At 35.1% G+C, this 20,682-nt stretch overlaps 1 protein-coding gene across 4 annotated transcripts in view; it reads left to right on the top strand.

Moving 5' to 3' along the window:
• LOC111503440 (probable tubulin polyglutamylase TTLL2) overlaps positions 1-20,682 on the top strand; it is a 49,594-nt gene that overhangs the window by 13,479 nt on the left and 15,433 nt on the right. For 3 of the 4 annotated variants that reach the window (XM_074175080.1, XM_074175082.1, XM_074175081.1), the window contains exon 3: positions 15,221-15,334. In XM_074175080.1, coding sequence (XP_074031181.1) covers positions 15,221-15,334 — 114 coding nt within the window. Of the gene's footprint in view, positions 1-14,613; positions 14,759-15,220; positions 15,335-20,682 lie in introns of those variants that run through there. The other variant, XM_074175083.1, reaches the window with a different exon arrangement.

The following is a 20,682-nucleotide window of genomic DNA, read 5'->3' as shown; positions in this document are numbered from 1 at the left end:
GAGGATATTCTAGCTTTTCTTTCTTTAGTTCACAAATTCAGTGTTCCACCTGATACAAATGATATAAAAGTCACAAAATTATTAGCTGACATAGAAAATTTAATATCGAATGTGAATCAAAATAAACAAGATTTATTCACAAATAACAAATATCATCACAAATCATTTTCAAAAACCTAAAACAAGTTGTTATTTTTCTTATATTTACAATAAATGTAAAAAATGTATCAAAGACCATCCAGAACTGATAAAAACCAATTCTGATAAGGGCAATACCACAGTTATCATGTTAAAATCTCAATATGAACAATTATCTCATGAACTCTTAAATGATGGTGATTATTATAAAAAACTCAATCATAATCCAACGTCCACTATACAACAAAAATCTAATGCACCCGCATAGCTCTTCATAAAAGTAATTGTAAAAATTTAAAACGAAATTCTTGTGCACTCACACAACATGTTCTAGATAATGATCATTCAGCCAATTATACTAACACCAAAATTCTCCATTTCGAACCAGATTCAAATAAAAGGCAATTTCTGGAAATGGCTGAGATCAAAATTAAAGAAAACAATATCAACAAAAAGACAGACATCGACATATATATATATATATATATATATATATATATATATATATATATATATATATATATATATATATATATATATATATATATATATATATATATATATATATATATATATATATATATATATATATATATATATATTTATTATGTCCTTTTTATATAACAGCCCTCGATAAAGCTAATGAACATTAGCGAAAGCTCGGGCAGCTGAAAAGAGTAAATATTTATTCTAATAAGACCGAATCCCCGAAAAACTACTATTCTTTATATATATATATATATATATATATATATATATATATATATATATATATATATATAAATAAGACAATTTTCAGCGATATAAAACTATGACTATCCTAGTGACCTTTTATATAGAAACTCTGGAGTTTTTGACCCTTGAATGCTTTCACAATATTGTCTATCTAAATTTATTTTTAAAATGTGTCCATATGTAGAAGTCAGTAAATCCAATAATATTATCTTAACAAGCTATATAGTATGCTATTTAGTATTTGTCCGACATCGTTATTCATAATATTATTATGTTTACTTATTTCTACACTCTCATAGGCATCTAGTTGCCTGTTGTTGTTAACTTGTCTAACTAATCTTAATGAACTGAAGTCTTTGGAATGGTTTTGTTGCACAATATGATGTGCGATTCCAGACTTTTCCGAATTCTCGACTTTGTCTTTTGGACTTCCTAAAAGGATCTGTAGTGTATGACTTGTTTTAAAAACCACCTTCATACCTAGTTGCTTGAAAATCTTTCCAAAGGTCTTCGTGTATTGGTGGATGCAACTGAGATGTATTTATCTTGGTTTTTGTCCTTTCTGAAAGTCGAGTTGTTCATTCTTAACCTGAACTTCTTCTTTCTTATTATGTCATCTACAATCCCCCTCGAGAAACCGTTAGTGGTTGCTATTTCCTGTATTATACGTTTTTCTTTTGTGAACCTATCATGTGTTAGAGGGAAAGTCAAAAGACGATGCTCTAAAAAATTCAACCCAGCACGTTTGTGCTGTCTACAGTGATGTGAACTGTCAGGAATATACCTGTACGTGCTGGTTTCTTTTCTAAATATATCGTATTCTAACCCTCCATATTGGCTCCCCATCACCAAAACGTCAAGAAATGGTAGTTGTCCCTTATTTTCTAACTCATACGTGAATTTTATTGATGGACATCTATTATTTAAAAAGAAAACAGTCTTCGAAATTCGATTTTTTGGTATCGAATATCGCGAAAATATCATCCAAATACCTTAGCCAAATCCTAAGAAAATACTTTGACTTTTCTTTAGTTTCCATTTCGAATCTGTTCATGAACAGATCTGCCAGGTAGGGGGATAAGGGGTTTTCCATGGCCGTTCCTTCCTGTTATTCATAACATAAAAACTTTCTACCTGGAACCGATTTTGTTTCATACACAAATTAGTAAGAGAAACGAATTCATTGATTTTGTTATTATTGAAATTATTTTTCTCCAGTGATTCCACATGCAAGGTCTGTGGAATTGGGACGCTAGGAAATAAGGAACTAACATCAAAACAAATCGAAATCTCATCTTCTTGCAGAAGAATTGTAAAATTAATTTAGGTGTGGTATACCTGAATGGTATACCTGTATAGCATAAATAGGGTTAGCTTCGCAAAGTTTCTAGTTTAATCTTCCTTTTAAAGATGATCACTTGGTGATCGAAACACGTCGAGATGTTAAAAATAACGATTTGGTGTTGAGAAAAAAACTCCAGTAATATTCACTGAAAGTGAAAGCATGAATGTTAATGCTTCTAGCTGCTGACTGTTTCGTAGTTAGCAACTTCATTACGGTTTTATATGTTTTATGTGTCATTGGCAACGCATTATCAAGAAATTGTTATGTTGGCAACATTGCGTCGGTAGATTTTTCTGTTCTTGACTTGGGCAATGTTTGTACATGTGATCATTGTATTATGTTTGATTAATGAAACAAGGTTCAATATGTTTTTGGGTTTATATTAAACCCAATGTTGGAACCCGATACCGACTTAACATTGGCGACGAGTTAATTGGAACTGTTTTTGGTTTATTCTCGCGTGTGTAGCTTGGAACTGTGTCGTCCGTTGAACATAATTTTAACCAACGTTTTTAACTATCACAAATGGATTCTTCAGACAATAGCTCTAAGGTAGAAGGAAAAGCAAATCATAAATTGAGTCATATTGGTCGGATAACAGTTTTGGGACACGTCAATCCTTATTTATGTGCCGTCTCTTGAACCGTTTCAAAACTACCTCGACAGGCTCGAGGCGTTTTTCGACTTAAACGACACTGGTGAGTTGGACAAAGTCAACTCTCTTGAGGTGCTTATCGGTCCCGAAATGTACGGGGACCCCAAAAACTTATTATCGCCTGCAAAACCTATTGACAAGACCTTCGACCAACTCTGCTCCACTCTGAGAAATCATTACGCACCAGAAGGCGTTAAAGTAGCCGAACCTTATGAATTTTCTCAATGAAGCCCTTCGAGACCAGTTAGTTTTTGGAATACGGGACTCGGTGGTTTGAAAAAAGGTTGCTGTATGAAAAAAATCTGACCTTTGAATCAGCAGTAAAAATCGTTTCGGAGATGGAACTCGTGTTAACCATCCGCCTTACTCACCAGATCTAACTCCAAACGACTTCTTTCGTTCCGTCATATGAAAATTGCGCTCGGGGGACAGATATTTTCGTCAAATCAAAAGGCAGTCACCTTCGTAAGCACTTATTGAAAAAAAAAGTCTTTTACCTTTCTTAGGTCGGAAAATTTTCAGACCACCTATTCCTTTTGACCATGGTCTATCAGCCCGGATATGATTTTTTCAAAATCTGGAATAAATTTGCATATAACGAAAAAACATTCTATGTATCTTTAGATAATAATTTATATTAAAGATTAGTGCAATTATGAAAGTAAAATATTCAAATACATTTTGGAAATCAAACACACAATGTTATGATTTTTCAATTGTTCTTCAGTATGAATTGATGTACTGTGAACCAATGGTTTGAGGTGACTCCTCAGAACGTTATCTGAACCATTGAAGTCCGGGAATCGTGGTGGTCTGTGGCTTCAACACATCCAGCGATTATTTTCATTCATCATTTCATTCATTATTTCATAACACTAGGATGAAACCCATTAGAAAAGGAGGGAGGGAAATATGATGAAAATTAAAGGAAAAGCGAATTACGGGCGATCTGAGTTCGGGAAGTGGGAGAGGGTGAGTTTGTGAGAGTAAAAAATGGTTATCTTTTTATGTCTCAAATACACTGTGATTCATTTGATTTAAAATATTAATTTTTTTACCGTATTTTGACTTAAATCAAAAAAGCACCCTAAGTTTCAATCGAAAATTCTTGCGTCAAAATATCAGCTTTTTTCAAAAAGTCGGTGTGGTTTTTGTTCATTGGAATCTCTACTTTCTGATGGTGTGAATAAAATATACATTACTGTAGTAAATGTTCTCAGAAAATGCAAAAAATCGAAAAAAACTCTAATTGGATTTTTTTTTCAATCATTATGTACATTTTCATCAAAAAATGTGATTGCTGCAATTTTATTCAGTAAAAAGTTTATTTTTTCAATTCCAATTACATTCATGTCCTAGAAAATCTCAGAAAATATAAATATAGATACATGTAAATCGTACTATTGAATTTAGATACTTCATTCTGATTACGTTATTAATTATAATATTTTTGAAAATGTCAATCTTGTTATTTATAAATACCTTATCTTGAATTTCAATCACTTATCGCCATTAGTTTTTTTCTCTTTGATGGCATTTCTTCATCGTTAGATTCGACAAACCTTTCCAATTCTAGTTGATCTTTGAAATCTACAAGACCATCATCTTCTTCGTCTCCAATATTATTTTCAGTCTACATTGGTTCTTCATTCACAATTTCATCTGAATTATTACTTTCCTCGTAGGTTTTTTTCCATATTGGAGCAATTTTCAGAACCATGACAATTTGAGCATAAATTTGTGCATTTCAAACAATGTTTCCAACAGCCACATTTTAAACTGTTACATCGATTCTCACAGCTGCAGCAAATAGTTTTGAGCAATACTTCCGGAATTAATTCCTTTTCTGTAAATTTGAGCATAATGCCATATTGATGTTGTTTCCAGCCCCAATCTGTTGCTGTCAGTTCATTACCCAACCAAGTTTGAAGCTAATAATATGTCCTGTAACAATGTTGTTCGGCTGCTCCATCTGTGGGTGGGAGGTTTGCCAAAATGAAAGATGATTTGATTTTTGCCAATTGATATTTTTGAAATCTTAATTGATTCAGTGTAATTTTTTCATTTTTACATTCATAAATAGATTTGATTGATTGTAATCCAGTTTTTTGTATCTTCTTTACTTGCCTCTTTCTTATATGAAACATTGGCCATATTTGACACATTTTTAGCGTCTAATAATGAGTTGACGATACTTTTCTTTAATTTTCCGGCAAATCCAGATGTTGTGTCGCAACCGGAAAAACAATGCAGAAATGCAACAATATTTTTGAATGATTCATGTTTGTACTATTAGACGTGAAAAATAGATCCTTTATATTCCCAATTTGCAATATTTTCGTTTATCAATGTAACATGAAATCTCACGTTTTTTGAGTAATTAAAGTGTAAATTTTGATAAATAGCTCAAAATTGTACATAATGACTAAAAAAAATTTCGAATTCGATTTTTTTTCGATTTTTTGCATTTTTTGAGAACATTTACTAGAGTATTGTATATTTTTTTACACCATCACAAAGAAGAGATTTTAACGAACAAAAAGCATACCGACTTTTTGAAAAAAGCTGATATTTTGACGCGAGAATTTTCGATTGAAAATTAGGTTGCTCTTTTGATATTAAGTCAAAATAAGGTGAAAAAATAAAATCAAATACATTACAGTGTATTTGGAACAAAAAAGGCACGTTTTCACCAAATTTCTAAGGAAAAAACTCTTGATAAAATAAAAATAAAAAACCAAAAACTTGGTTATTTGAATTTTTCACAAGAATTTTGAGATTATGTGAGGAAATAGTGAATACAAAAATTGTAGATCTGTTCATTACCTACAAATTTGCCATTTAACTTTTTTCCATAGAACTTGTAGTTTTGCCGGAAATCGGGATAAACCATTTTTTACCCTTGAAAACTCACCCCCTCCCACTTTCCGAACTCAGATCGACCGTAATTTATTTTCCCTTTCATTTATATCATACTCCCCTACTTTTCTAATGGGTTTTGAAGTCTTCAGCCCTGGTCTAAGTTGCGAAAAGGAAAGAACTTTCATTGAAGTTTGCAATTATTTTTCGAATAACTGCCGGTAAATAAATGAAAGAGGATTAGTCTCAGAACTGAACCATGCGGTATACCTGAATTGATATTTCATTTGATAGATGTTGTCCTTCTGACTTCGCCCTGTTGAACTTGACGCACACTACTTATACGCCACATCTCTGACGTTGATGTTCGAATACATAAAGAAAAGGAAAAATTATGCAATGGATTTTTTATTTTAGAAACCAAATTGATTCTCATTCATAGTCGAAGTATATGGTATTGACTTAAATTGGATGTTCATTTAATAAAATCATTGAAAAAACAATAACGACTGATACAAAAGCAATGAGATTCCTACAACTGAAATCATAAGGAAGAAGTTGGATACTTCCGGCCATAACGTGAGTTGCTGTAACAAAACTCTTCAGAATTGGATAAAGTAACTAGGATTTAGATTTAGAATAATACACAAATGTTAAGCAGTAATGGAAAGCAGAAGAATAGTGGAGTTGCGTAACAAATACTTAGAACAAATAAGTAAATATAGACAAGAACAACGGTAAATTTTCTATTTGGACGAAACTTGGGGTATGACACTCACGACTTAGTTACGAATGGGTGGACTGAAGGTTCGAGAATCTGTATGCCTAACATGTCTGCAAACAAAGAATCGCGACTAATCATTGTGCATTGCGGAGGAAGTACACAATGGGTTCTGAATTCTTTGAAATTATATGGGAAAAAACTTTAGGACTGCAATAATGACTATCATAAGAACATGGAAGGTAATATTTTTGAGAAATGGTTTGAAAACACATTGATCTCAAATTTGGATGCGAATAGTGTAATAGTTCTTGACAACGCTTCCTATCATTCGTGACAGCTCATCAAAGTACCGAATAAAAATTTGAGGAAAAATGAAATACAAAGTTTTTCAATGGATATCGATTTGTATTTTCAAGATAACTATACCAAAAACTCACTACTTGAAGTTTTACAGACAAAAACATTTGAAGAAGATTATTTCCTTGAGAGTATTTCTGAAATGTATGGACACACCATACTGAGATTTCCACCCTATTTTTGTGTTTTTAATCCCATCGAGTTGATTTGGGGAAATCATCAGACGTAAAAATCAATTTCCAAAATTTGATATCAAGGTAATAAAGCTAATTAAATAAAAAGTATTCATTATTACTGACTGGCAGAAAAGGATCAAACACGTTAATTCAGTTGAAGCCTATATGGAGATTGGACACTTCCATACTAATGGTGGAAATAAATTCATCATAGATTTAAATGACGACAGTGATAGGGAAACAGAGAATATGAAAGAGGAATTATCAGAAGCTTTCGAAGAAAGTTAGTGAAGTGTTTTTGAAGCGATCGATTGTTTGTATATGTGAGTAAATAGTATTCAGAAGTATTTTCAATTATCACCCCTTTATTTGAATCCCTAGATAACTGCTGGAATCCGACTGTTTAAAAACAAAATGTAGTTCTTTTCCCTTTCAAACGAAAAAAACCAAGGGACCAAATTAGCTCAGAAAGGTAGAAGTAATTTTTATTTCAAGAAAAAGCAGTGGCGTATCACTTTTCTCTTCAAAATGGGAGGTATAAAATTTTCAAAAATTGCTCCTTACATAAAGATTGAAATTTCTTCGGGTTGAAGGTGAGGAAGCGAGCAAGTAAATGAACTAATACAGCTTTCGCTGACTTTCAATTTCCATTCAGAATACCACGCGATCCAATGAGCTTTTGGTACAACTAGCCATTTAGCCAAAATTCGAAAACAGTTAGCGAACTAGTTGGCCATTATTTTCAGATGCGGTTTCATGCTCACGTCATTTCATTGAAAATTGTTGATATAACTAATTCGTTACGGCGTAACAGCTCATCAACATGCAAACGCGAAATTCTGTGGTAATGCCTGTTTAAAACTTTCAGCAGACATAAAACGATGGCGGGTTATTTCCACATGAAAACTTGGATAATTTGCCTTCCACAGAGACATAAATTTCTGAATGAATCATGAAACGTTATAGGTTAATTAATTTTATGGCACTTCTGTTTCATTTTCACAACAGATAATCACGCTGGTATCATTGCAGCTGTAGAACGATTGAGCCACAACCGCCAGACTTCTAGAAAGGTACTAAAATGTTGAGATAAATCACTTGTTTGCAATTATTTCCTGATATTCTTGTATATGCGTGAGATTAGTAGATGTTGATTGTTTTAAAGTTCACATGTGGTGTAAGCAATGTAGAATAAAGAAGAAGAATAATAATGGGTAGGTATAAATAACAGTATGGGATGAAACAGACAAAATGTTTAAAGCTTTCGCGGCCGGGGTTTTTAGTGTCACTATTCTTCGGGTTTGAAGGCCGTGGATTTTTGGAATTTCTTCCTGACGTTTCGCAGCCGCGAGTGACTAGCTTCTTCAGATGTTTATACATCCTAAGTTTATCTTCGATGACTGAATGTTGCGACTGCGTTTGGTGTGCTGATATCTATACCTGGATTAGGAAAATTGTATGAAGCGTGTTTATGTTGACTCAGGTACTCTGGTGTGATAATAGGTTTACCTGAATTAGGTAAATTGGCAATAACATTCGTCGACCCTGTTCTACCTGCCGTCATGTCGTTTGCTTTTCTTGAACTCAGGAACTTAGAACAGAATTCCATATTCGGTGGAGGTTCTCGCTTTTTCCTGTTGATATTAACCATGTGTTTGTAGATCTCCATTGCTTCCTGTACCAGTCGGTTATGGTATCCCTGGTTGGTGGCAATGAGCTCAGTGTTTTTAAAAAGAATCCTGTGGTTTCCTTCACTGAGTGCGTGTTCGGCCACAGCCGACTTGTCTGTTTGGCCTAATCTGCAGTTTCTTTCACGCTCCAGCCTTGTTTCCATGGATCTTTTGGTGGTTCCGATGTATACCTTTCCACAAGTACACGGAATGCGATATACCGCTGCTGCTGATAGTGGGTCTCTTTTGTCTGTAGCCGACCTGAGGCTTTGCATCTTCTTGATGAGTTTGAATGTTGTCTTTCCTCAATAATTTTCCAATTTTGTCTGTGAACCTGGGGATATATGGTAGATAGGCACGTGCCACCATCTGAGCCTCCTTATCCGTTTTTAACCATGGAACTCTTCAGGTTCATCTTGGTACACTGTATTCAATCGATCTCAAGGTCACTTGAAGATGTTTCAGTTCTTCCTCCACATGCTCTGTTTCAAATATTCTTTACGCCAGTTCAGTAAGAGTACAGATGACTCCCATCTTTTCACTGGGATGGTGGTTTTAGAGTGTGTGCAGGTATCTATCCGGGTGCGTGGGTTTTCGGTTCCTTTTGTGAGTTAGTCCAGTATGGACTTCTCAAACTTATTTTGTCTACCGCCCATTTCGAAAATTATTTATTTTCTAGCGCCCCCCAATTTTTTTACTTAACTACATCTTAAGAATCACAATCGCAGTCATTATTTTAATAATTAAATTATGTGTGTCATGTGAAAATGAGACTTTCTGATGAGGTTAATGTAAAACACCATTTTGTGATATTAGGAAAACTTTTATTCATGTTATTAAAACAAACACTTCAATTTGAATTTTGAAACTAATCTAATGTGAAGGATGAACTTGATGATTTTTAACAAGTTTGTTAATATCAGGCTCGAATTTACTCAAAAACAGCCGTAAGTCACCGCGTTTGGTAATCTGCAACCGATTTCTCTTCTTAGTTAGCAACGTTGCCACAGCACTATTGGCTTTTGTAGCCAAAAGTCTTGGTATCCATTTTTGAATTTTATTTTTATTTCCTCGTTCATTATCCGTTCTATGAGTTCTTTTGCCAGCTGAGGTGATCCTGGTGTATTGACATTTGAATAAGGATCCAACACACAGTCCGGTATTTCCAGTTTTAAAATGTCCTGGAATCGATCTCTGCAAAATGACTGTGGAGGTTCTCCAAATGTCAGTAAACAAGCAAGTCGTCGTTGTTGAAAGATACTGCTGATAAATTAGGGAAATTGCGAAACTCACGTCTGCCGATATTATTCTTATATAAAAACAATTTGGCTACAAAAGCAGCAATGACATTTTTTTGTTTTAATCAAATTCAAGTCGTCACCTTGAAGTTGGAGATTGACATCACTAAATAATTTATACAGGTCTGGCAAGTACGCAATGTCATTCTTTGAAGTGATGATGTTGTCGTGCAATTCTTTGTCTTTGTTTTCCAAGAACTCTATTACAGAGTCAAATAGATTGTAAAATCGATCAGATAGTTACCTCTTGATAACCAACGCACTTCTGTGTGAAATAGCAATCGGTTGACATTTTCATCATTAGCAACACAAAGCTGATTAAATAATCTGTTATTTAAAGAGCTTTTTCGGATTTTATTGACTGCTGTGATGATATATTGCAGTTATCGAGAGAGGCGCTCGCTCACATTTTTCGCAACCAAATGTTGCCTATGAATGACGCAATGTACAGCGAGCACATCTGGTATTTCATTTTTTAAGTACCCTATGAAGCCTTTGTGACGTTCTGTCATAGCCGGAGCGCCATCCGTAGCAGCAGATATAATATTCTTCAGTGGAATTTCTTTCTCATCACAAAATTTTTCCAGTATATTTCGTATGGTTTCTCCTTTTGTATCTGTATCTAAATTTCTGGCAGATAGTAGTTCTCGATATATTTTCTCATTTTTAAAAAACCTCACGTATGACAACAACAATGCTTCATTGGTTGGTAAAGTGGACTCATCTAACTGAATTGAGAATTAAGAAGTCTTCATATGATTGCACAATGACTCTTCAATGTTTTCAGCCATGTCATCAATCCGTCTTTGCACGGAACTATTGCTCAAAGGAATTTTCCGGATAATATCTGCCACTGGTTTATGGAGCACATTCTTTTATTGCCATTCATCTGAATGTAAAATGCATCCCTTCAAATGATCTTATAGCCTTGAGGGTTTCATTGCTTCATTCGAAAATGTTTTAGACAAAGAAGGCACATAGGCGAAGATGGATTTGTGAGATTTTCAATAAATCCATATTTTATATATTTCGCGCTATACTGCCGTTTCTTCTTTTTTGCTTCCGACATAATTTTGTCTTCAAAAATGCCGAAGTAAATAATCGAGTATTAAAAAATTGATAATGACTCCACTCAACAGTATACACCACCGCACGTTCAGCACTTCACCTAGCTAGTCACTAACTAAATTTACTTGTTTTCGTAATATCATCGAATGACAGTACTAGTTGGATGGCGCGCGCGCTATTATATGAGGCAGCGGGCGGGCCTAGTACTTTCGAAAATGGAGACTAGAAACTTCTTGCTTCGCATTGAAGCTTACCGCCATCTATTGTACAGTTTGAAAACTATCGAATAGGAAATAATTACTGTCTAGTCCCCTAGATGGCGTTACACGAGGAGACGCGCGTTAAGCGTAAAGGAGCGTTAAAGTTTGTGTTAAAAACAAAAAAAAGGACTACAAGAACTTTGTAGCCACGGACTACAAGAACTGTGAATTGGAGGAGGCGGTTCTAGAAGAAATTAGTGAACATCCAGAGACAAGTACAAGAAAAATTTGTCAAACTTCAAAAGTGAGTCACATGACAGTTTACAGAATTTTAAAGGAACAGCAATTATATCCTTATCATATTCAGCGTGTCCAGGCACTTACGCTACGTGATTTCCAACCATGAATCGAATTTGCTCAATGGCTTCAAAGAAAAGTCGAACAACATCCGCAAATTTTATCGAAAATTCTCTTCACAGATGAGGCTAAGTTTTCAAGAAATGGTATCATGAACTTCCATAATAACCACATCTGGGCGGAAGATAACCCACATGCGATAACGCAAACTCATTTCCAAGACAGATTCTCTTTTAATGTATGGGTAGGCATAATTGGGGATTATTTAATTGGGCCCTATTTTCTCCCCTTACGTTTGAATGGAGATGCCTACCTACATTTTTTTGGAACACGAGCTTACCCAACTCATAGAAAATGTCCCCATTGGTCTCCGAAATCACTCTTGGTTCATGTACGATGGAGCTCCTGCTCATTTTAGTGTGATAGCAAGACATTTTTTAGACGTAGCATATTCCCAACGATGGATAGGAAGAGAAGGCACTGAGCATTGGCCCCCGAGGTCACCGGACCTCAATTCCGTCGATTTTTTCTTTTGGAGACACCTAAAATCACTCGTTTATGCTAGCCTCATTGAAAACGAGGAAATGCTGCGGGATCGCATCATAACTTGCTGCGAAACGATAAGAAACACTCCGGGCATTTTTCAACGGGTGCGGAATTCTTTGATGAGGAGAGCAGAAGCTGGTATTACTGTTGGGAGTCGTCACATTGAACAGTTGTTGTAATAGTTGTTTCGTTCAATTTTTATATGTTTATTTTCCTAATAAATAACATAGTACTTGTCCGAATTGTTTTTTACAAATGTAGCACTTTCTAATTGAATAATTTAACCTGACAATTTTTTTCAATTTGAATTGAATAACCAGTTAGTTAATGCTCAGTTTAGAAGAAGTCTGTATGGATATACTGCGTATAAAGTTTGATGAAAATAACTCAAATTGCAAAAAGCTTATGACAAAAACCTACCATGTTTTGAAAAATTTCAACAATCTCTATTTCGAAAATGAATCATTCTTCGTTAAACATTTAATAGGGAAAAGTTGTTTATTTTGACGAGATCCACCACATACTTAGTTTTTGTAATGTTCTCAGAAACTTTACTTAGCGCCCTAGGATCTAAGTAATATGCATCGATATAGAAAATTGTAAATATCTCGAAAACGATCACCTCCAGCGTTGTTGAGGAGGTGTACCTTTTTTACCTGGAAAAGGTGTGGGAATTAGGTTTTTTCATGAAAATTACCAAAAGTTTACTGTCAAAAAAGTTAGGGCAATTTGAAATAAATAATGACAGCGTACGCAGTGCCCTCTAGATGTTACATGATAATTATTACGAAATTATGATTTCCCACGTCAAAAAAACCCCAGGTACTGAATTTCGTGCAAATAACTCATTTTTTGCAAGAATTATTTTCAAAAAGCGAACAAAAAATTCAATTTCAACACCCCGTATCTCTGAAACAAAGCGTTTTCGGACACAAGTTCATATAGACTCTTTCTCTAAACAAATTTTCTGTATAAATTCGTATGAAATAATGTTTTCTTATAATTTATACTATTATAAACCATTTGTGATGTCAAATGATATCAGATATTGATAATAACATATTTTGGTCTACAAAAAAGTCCGCGATGGTATTTGTCTCTTAGAGATAACACTGTTTGGAACCTTTAATGTGGTAATGAATATTACTGGAGTTTTTCCCCAATATCAAACCATTATTTAACATTTCAACACGTGTTTATTTCACCAAGTGATCATTTTAAAGAGGAGGATCTAATCTTCCTCTTAAAGATGATCACTTGGTGATCGAAACACATGTCGAGGTGTTGAAATAAGGGTTTGGCGTCAGGATTAAACTCCAGTAATATTCATTATTACACCAAAGGTTCCAGCACTGCATCACAAGTACATATTTCATTTTATACAAATTTACAATGATACAGAATTTATTTAATTGTATTGTATAAAAACCAAATATTTGTACCAAATATCAGATCAATCTGTCAACAGGAAAGGAGTTAAACTTCAGTTATTAAATTTAACCTAAAACCTGAAGACACAAAATATAACTCACCAGTAATCCTCTTTTCCAATAACACATCGATATCTCGTCCAAAATTCACTTAATTTTCCCCGATTCACAAACTTTTCACCTCATTATCACTCAGTGGCATAGCCACACAAGTCATGTATGAATATAAGTCATGAATATTATGAAGCACACTCTACCTGTTTTGTTTTACAAAACACCCGTGGTTTTTCTATATGAATCCTCGGAAACAGTGAATAATGATTTGCAATAATTGCTAACAGGTTTTTTTATTCATCGGCCACAAGAATTCAGAAGTCAATCTGTGTTTTGAAATGTTCTTGTTTGAATAGTTTTCTCGCTGAACAGCTGTGCATAATTTGTTCGTATGTTTTCAGCTGCTGTATTTGAATATAATTCTTTTTGAAAATTACTGAAGTTTTATCCCAAAACCAAACCATTGTTTTTAACACCTCAACACCATCTGATTAATCTTCCTCTTGAAGATGAACACTTGGTGATCGAAACAAGTGTCGAGGTGTTGAAATGAGGGTTTGGTATTGGGAGAAAATTCCAGTAATATTCACCATTCTTCTTCCTCGAGAAAAAATGGCTTATTTAAGAAGCGATTTTAAGGAATACAGCATTTATCCTCATCCAATTATGTATCTCAACTAAATTGTGCATTTAATATAGATCAATATGGCCCTTCAGAGCATGTAATTTAAATTGATATTTTCGAAGATATAACAGATTCAAAATGCAGGGATATAGCGGTTGCGGTGGTACCGGCATTCGACGGCGTGTGCCTATTAATAGGGCGCCGAAAACCGCGCTTCTCCCTTATAGTACTTCATGAATAGCACCGATCGCACACGTTTATATATTTAATATCATCATTGCACCCGTACGGAGCCGGGGCGAGCGCTAGTTCTGATATGTTTAGACTTTTGAAAATTACTTGATTTAGTATATGCGTATGATTGGTAGACTGTTTTGTAGTTCAAATGTGATATGAATGAAGTGCTAGCAATGTAGAATAATGGAGTGAAAGAATATAGGTTAGGTTTAAATAACAGTACGTGATGGAGCATTTTTCTTTTTTCCATTGTCATTGTTATGTTATTAGGTGTAAGATAACATGTAAGTAATTGAGTATAGTGTGCAAAGCAATAAACGATTCTCAATTTATTAGAAAAAAACCATCACGATAAATAACAAAACGGTCATTAACAGTTTTTAGTTGAAGACCGAGTCATTAGTCAATTTCAACACTGAACAAGGCGCTCCTCTTGTGCGATTCCTTCGTCTGCAGTGGATTGATTCAAAATATTCCGCAGTCTAATTGCATTATCGCTTCGTTGTGAAACAATCGATATTCTCGCTTGTGGCATCGTGAATAATACTTTGATTGATATTGCTGATTTTGCTTTTATGGCATAATAATCATTAATGTGCTCAGAATCACAAATATCCTAACCTCAGTTGTCTTTACATACACCACAACTATCATAACCAGATAAACCAAACTGTCAATTCACAGTTATTTTTTCATTGCTTCAATCAAATCATTTTCGTGATCTCTGATAAAATATTTTTTCTCAGGTTTGCTTGGAGAGAGGTTGGAGAGAATACAATTGTGAGAATGACAATTGGAACCTTTGGTGGAGAACTTCTGGTTTTCCCGTGAGTCATCATAGGAGTCTTTACGCTTGGCAGGTGACGTATTCCTAACATTTTATTGTTTCCATAAAAATGGCAGAGTATACAATATCAAATTTGCACTTGCAATACCTTTTTTTGAAAGAAAAATATTTGGAAAATTTCAAGAAATCAATGCAGCATTGAATCTAGTAGTGAATATTTGTCGAAAGATGGTGATGATAAAAAAATTGTTACATAAATGCTTATTTTTGAAGTATCTGTCCCATTCCAAATTGTTCGTTGTTCATCTTTCTAAATCATTCGAAATAGAAACCAGGTGAATATTAGATTAATAATAGATAGTCACTGACATATGGATTAGAAATTTAAATCACACAATACTAGAAATTCATATATTGAACCTTATCTCATGATCCTCATTACCTGAGCTATCGATGTGTAGGTATAATAGACCTATTATAGACCTATCTGAGGATGCTAACGTGGTTAGCGAAACGTGCGTCGAAGAACAGTGTTTTTGTTTTCGTATAAGAAAAGGTTTTCTTTGGATTCATTTTATTCCAGAATTCCGATTTTACCTTTCAATATGTAATTTACTAACTGTGAAAAATAAAGCGACTACAACAATGAAAACAACTATTTGTGTAATTGTGATGCACTGTTTGAAACCTTTGGTGTGGTAATGAATATTATTGGAGTTTTTTCCCAACAATAAACCGTTATTTTAACACTTCGACTCGTGTTTCGATTACCAAGTGAAGGAGGAATATCAAACTGATCAGTTTAATAGGTTAGGTTAGGTATGCTCCGAAGTAAGTGGGTCTATTCGACCCTCCACCGCAACCCACAAGGGTTTATTATGAGCCACACCTATTCATACTCGACCAAATAAATCCAGCTTCTTAACGAAGCCGATTAGTTTATATGGTGAGTGCTCAGATGATAAAAGTACGACTCTGCCGAACTCTAAAAACCTGATTCGGTTCCCAGGGGGCAGGCACAAAGTATATACTCTGCTTATTCATCGTTAATGAGGTAGTCAGATAGAGTTGAGGTGCAAGATTTCCACCTTGATACCCGCATCAGCCTTCCCATATGAGGGTTTTTGCACGTCAGCTACACCTAACGGTGCCTTAGATTCAACCGTGCAGGGCTTTTTCGCCTCTGGTTTTGGTGAATCATCACTTGAGCGCAAACGTTTGCTATCTTGCTCATGGGGGTTTGTTCCTCCACCTGAGACAGATTCTGCATACGCCGCTCAAGAATTTGGTGCGAGGCGGTTTTATAAAGTACACCGCAGCTAGGAAACAACTGAATCGTCTCATGGCTGCACCACCAACCCTTTTTTTTAGGTTCAGTTATTGAATCAGGAGTTGGGGAGTTGAGAAGCTCTCGCTCCTGAACTAAGTTTACAGGGAGGTCAGTTGGAGTCGTAAACTCGACATCCATCTCTGTAGACTCGCTCCTGAACTAAATTTACAGGGAGGTCAGTTGAAGTCGTAAACTCGACATCCATCTCCTCTGTAGATTCGCTCCTTATCTAAGTTTATAGGGAGGTTAGGTGGAGTTGTAAGCTCGACATCCATCTTCTTTATAGACTCAGCGTCAGAAAGAATTTTTAACTTTACTCTGTCCATACTGTCCAGACTCTGTCACACGAGTAGCTAGGGAAAGGAAGTCAATCACGGCAGACCCCGCATTACCGTGACAACGCGATGCTACGACGAGAGGGCGCCCGGTATCGCGAAGATTCCGTAGAGACAGCTGATAGGCTCAGTGTCATTCATCCTCTCTGCACGGATACACACACCTTAGGATTAGGCCATCGTTGGAATGCCACTCAGTTAGGAAATAACAGAACCACAAGTGATTCTGTCATTCCCGTATCCAGCGGGGCTACGTGGAGGCAGGCATCCGATGACCGGTTTGCTCAACCCTCACATCTCAAGCCAATGCACTCGCCAAAAACAGCATGCACAGTGGTTCAGGTATGAAGATGAACAAGGTACCTTCACAGTAGGTTCTGGTGAATGCCTGTCAAAAACAATTACTTCCCCGGCTAATACTACGCTGGGAATTGAACTATGTCCAAGAGGAATTCATGCAAAATACATCACAGAGGTTAGTCTTGCAGATGTTTGTCGTTCATGTGGCTGCTATTATTGCTTTTGTAATTTACAATGCTAATAATCCTAATTCCACAACACCACGTAAGAAGTTTCTTCGAATACTGGCGATGTCCCTTGCAAATGAGTATTAAAAAAACGTGCTTGTTAGGAATATGAATGAAATTCAAATTCAATTTCCTAAACACTGTTACGCCACTGTGTAATTGTCTATGTCTGGTTGTCAAGAGATACCTACCTACCAATAGCGTGGGTCCTGTTTTCTTTACCTCTCGCTGAAAGAGTACCCTGGTTCGACAGTATGGTTTTAATGTAACGTAAGAAAAGTCTGGTTAAGTAGGAAGTGTTACTTTATTGTGGAGAATATCAAAAGTTCTCATTTGTATGAATTAGTGATAGTGGTTCTCACATCAAATCACATCACATCAGATCAAAACAATTGTCTCATTCGAAATTCTGTGAAATCTGTAAACTAGGTGTGACAGAATAAAGTGTGTTACTTAATTACCTACGTCGCGAATTTCACTAGTTCGGACTTCCATTGTCTATTATATAAAATGATTTGAAATCCCTGAAACAAGTAAAAAAGAATAATTAAAAAGAGAATAGTTGAAAATAACAATTATATTAAGCAACAATAAACCTGAAATGAAATGATAGTGAAATAACCTACAAGTAAAAATATAATAATTGAATAAATAAAAATTAAAGGAATGCAAAAAGAAAATAATAAAAAATAAAAAAATAAAAAAGTGTAGAGATTCCAAGTCACGTTAGTTCACGACGTTTCGATTGTTGGTATCTACAATCGTCTTCTGGTGATTTTTTATTTTTATTTTTTATTATTTTCTTTTTGCATTCCTTTAATTTTTATTTATTCAATTATTATATTTTTACTTGTAGGTTATTTCACTATCATTTCATTTCAGGTTTATTGTTGCTTAATATAATCGTTATTTTCAACTATTCTCTTTTTAATTATTCTTTTTTACTTGTTTCAGGGATTTCAAATCATTTTATATAATAGACAATGGAAGTCCGAACTAGTGAAATTCATCACGAAACATTGTCAATCACCTTCAAACAAATACCTACGTCGCATTGTTTAATAGTATACAGTCCACTAGAAGGGGGCCAGCAAGCACAAAAACCAAAATTGGGACTCAGCAGTGTTATTTCCATCAATTTACAGAGGATCATTAGGTTGAGGTTGCAAGAAATCTGTGGTTTGGAGCCAGAACAAGGACCGCCAGAGAGGGTACCGGGGCTATTGGTTGGTGTGCCGTGTGCGCCGTGTGCGGCGCAAATACTTTTGCGAGCATTGTGCAAAATATTTATGTTCACAACACATACATCCAATGTGCGGTACCTGTTTCGAAAACTTGCTGTAATATTTTATTTTCAGTTTTTATGTTAGTTTTTGAATCAAATGTATTTTCAGAAGTTATATAAGCTTTCTGTTAGTTAATAATTTCCACATTTATGAGTTTCAATGTATTAAAGTACTCATATGAGAAAAAATGTTCTCTACTTGATTTATTTATTTTCATAGAAAAAAAAATATTTGAGTTCTGATTCAGTGAGTGTAATCAATAAAGATGATAATAAATAAAAATCGAGAAATATAATAGTTTAGGTCATGAACAAAAAAAAAAGAACCCGGAATTCTAGACCGTGCGCGAGACCTAAATCTTGCTGCGAGTGATAGAAGGTTAGGTAGGTAGGTCTAAAGTGAGTGAGTCATTCGATCCTCCACCGCAAGCAAGGTTTATTGTGGCTCACACATATTCACACTCGGCCAAATAAACCCAGATTCTTAACGAAGCCGATGGTGAGTGGTCTTTCAGGTCAAATGGTGACAGTACGGATCTACCGAACTTTAAGAACCTGATTCGGTCCCCAGCGCGGCAGGCACTAATTATATGCTGTGCTGTTTCATCATTTTCAAGACAGAGGCGACACACACTGTTTTTCAACAGTACAAGTCTCTGCATATGATGATTCAAATGAGAGTGTCCTGTAAGAAGGCCTGTTAGACATCGTAGTTCATCCCTACTGTAGTCCAACAACTGTTTAGTATCAAGTTTCGAAGGGTGAATAAACGCCTTGGAGTGAGCCAATCCTGGAAGATTCTGCCAGAAGTCCATAAATCTTCTTGCCATTCAGGTGTTCAGTGTTTCTTTAGAAAAGACCAAAGCGATGCCAATGACATGTTCTGGTCCCGTAATGAATCCGATTGCAGCACCCTCTTTTGCAAGAGAGTCAGCAGCTTCATTGCCTTTTAGGCCAGTATGGCTAGGAATCCAGACCAGAGACAATCTGAATTTCACTAGTTCGGACTTCCATTGTCTACTATATAAAATGATTTGAAATCCCTGAAACAAGTAAAAAAGAATAATTAAACAAGAATAGTTGAAAATAACAATTATATTAAGCAACAATAAACCTGAAATGAAATGATAGTGAAATAACCTACAAGTAAAAATATAATAGTTGAATAAATAAAAAATTAAAGGAATGCAAAAAAGAAAATAATAAAAATAAAGTGTAGAGATTCCAAGTCACGTTAGTTCACGACGTTTCGATTGTTGGTATCTACAATCGTCTTCGGGTGATGACTGGACTGATTCCTCCGAGAGATGACTATTTTATAGGTCGTTGAAATACTTTCACTTTCTCTACTTTCCATTTTCCGCTTCACTGATTCCGTGAGGGATGACCGTTTTGGCGGGAGTTGGTCATTTTTCGTTTGAAGATGGGTTTCCATATGTTTCGTATATCTACGCTGGCCTGGCTGAATACGTTGTTAGACAACATGTTGTCTAACAACGTATTCAGCCAGCATGTTGTCTAACAACGTATTCAGCCAGGCCAGCGTAGATATACGAAACATATGGAAACCCCTCTTCAAACGAAAAATGACCAACTCCCGCCAAAACGGTCATCCCTCACGGAATCAGTGAAGCGGAAAATGGAAAGTAGAGAAAGTGAAAGTATTTCAATGACCTATAAAATAGTCATCTCTCGGAGGAATCAGTCCAGTCATCACCCGAAGACGATTGTAGATACCAACAATCGAAACGTCGTGAACTAACGTGACTTGGAATCTCTACACTTTATTTTTATTATTTTCTTTTTTGCATTCCTTTAATTTTTTATTTATTCAACTATTATATTTTTACTTGTAGGTTATTTCACTATCATTTCATTTCAGGTTTATTGTTGCTTAATATAATTGTTATTTTCAACTATTCTTGTTTAATTATTCTTTTTTAC

The sequence above is a fragment of the Leptinotarsa decemlineata genome, unplaced genomic scaffold, assembly GCF_025532065.1.
Source record: "Leptinotarsa decemlineata unplaced genomic scaffold, Ldec_3_MD MMD2_tig00000882_RagTag_RagTag, whole genome shotgun sequence".
Taxonomy (NCBI): Eukaryota; Metazoa; Arthropoda; class Insecta; order Coleoptera; family Chrysomelidae; genus Leptinotarsa; species Leptinotarsa decemlineata.
Note: the sequence above shows the minus strand (reverse complement) of the source record. Positions and strands in the feature narration are given on the sequence as shown.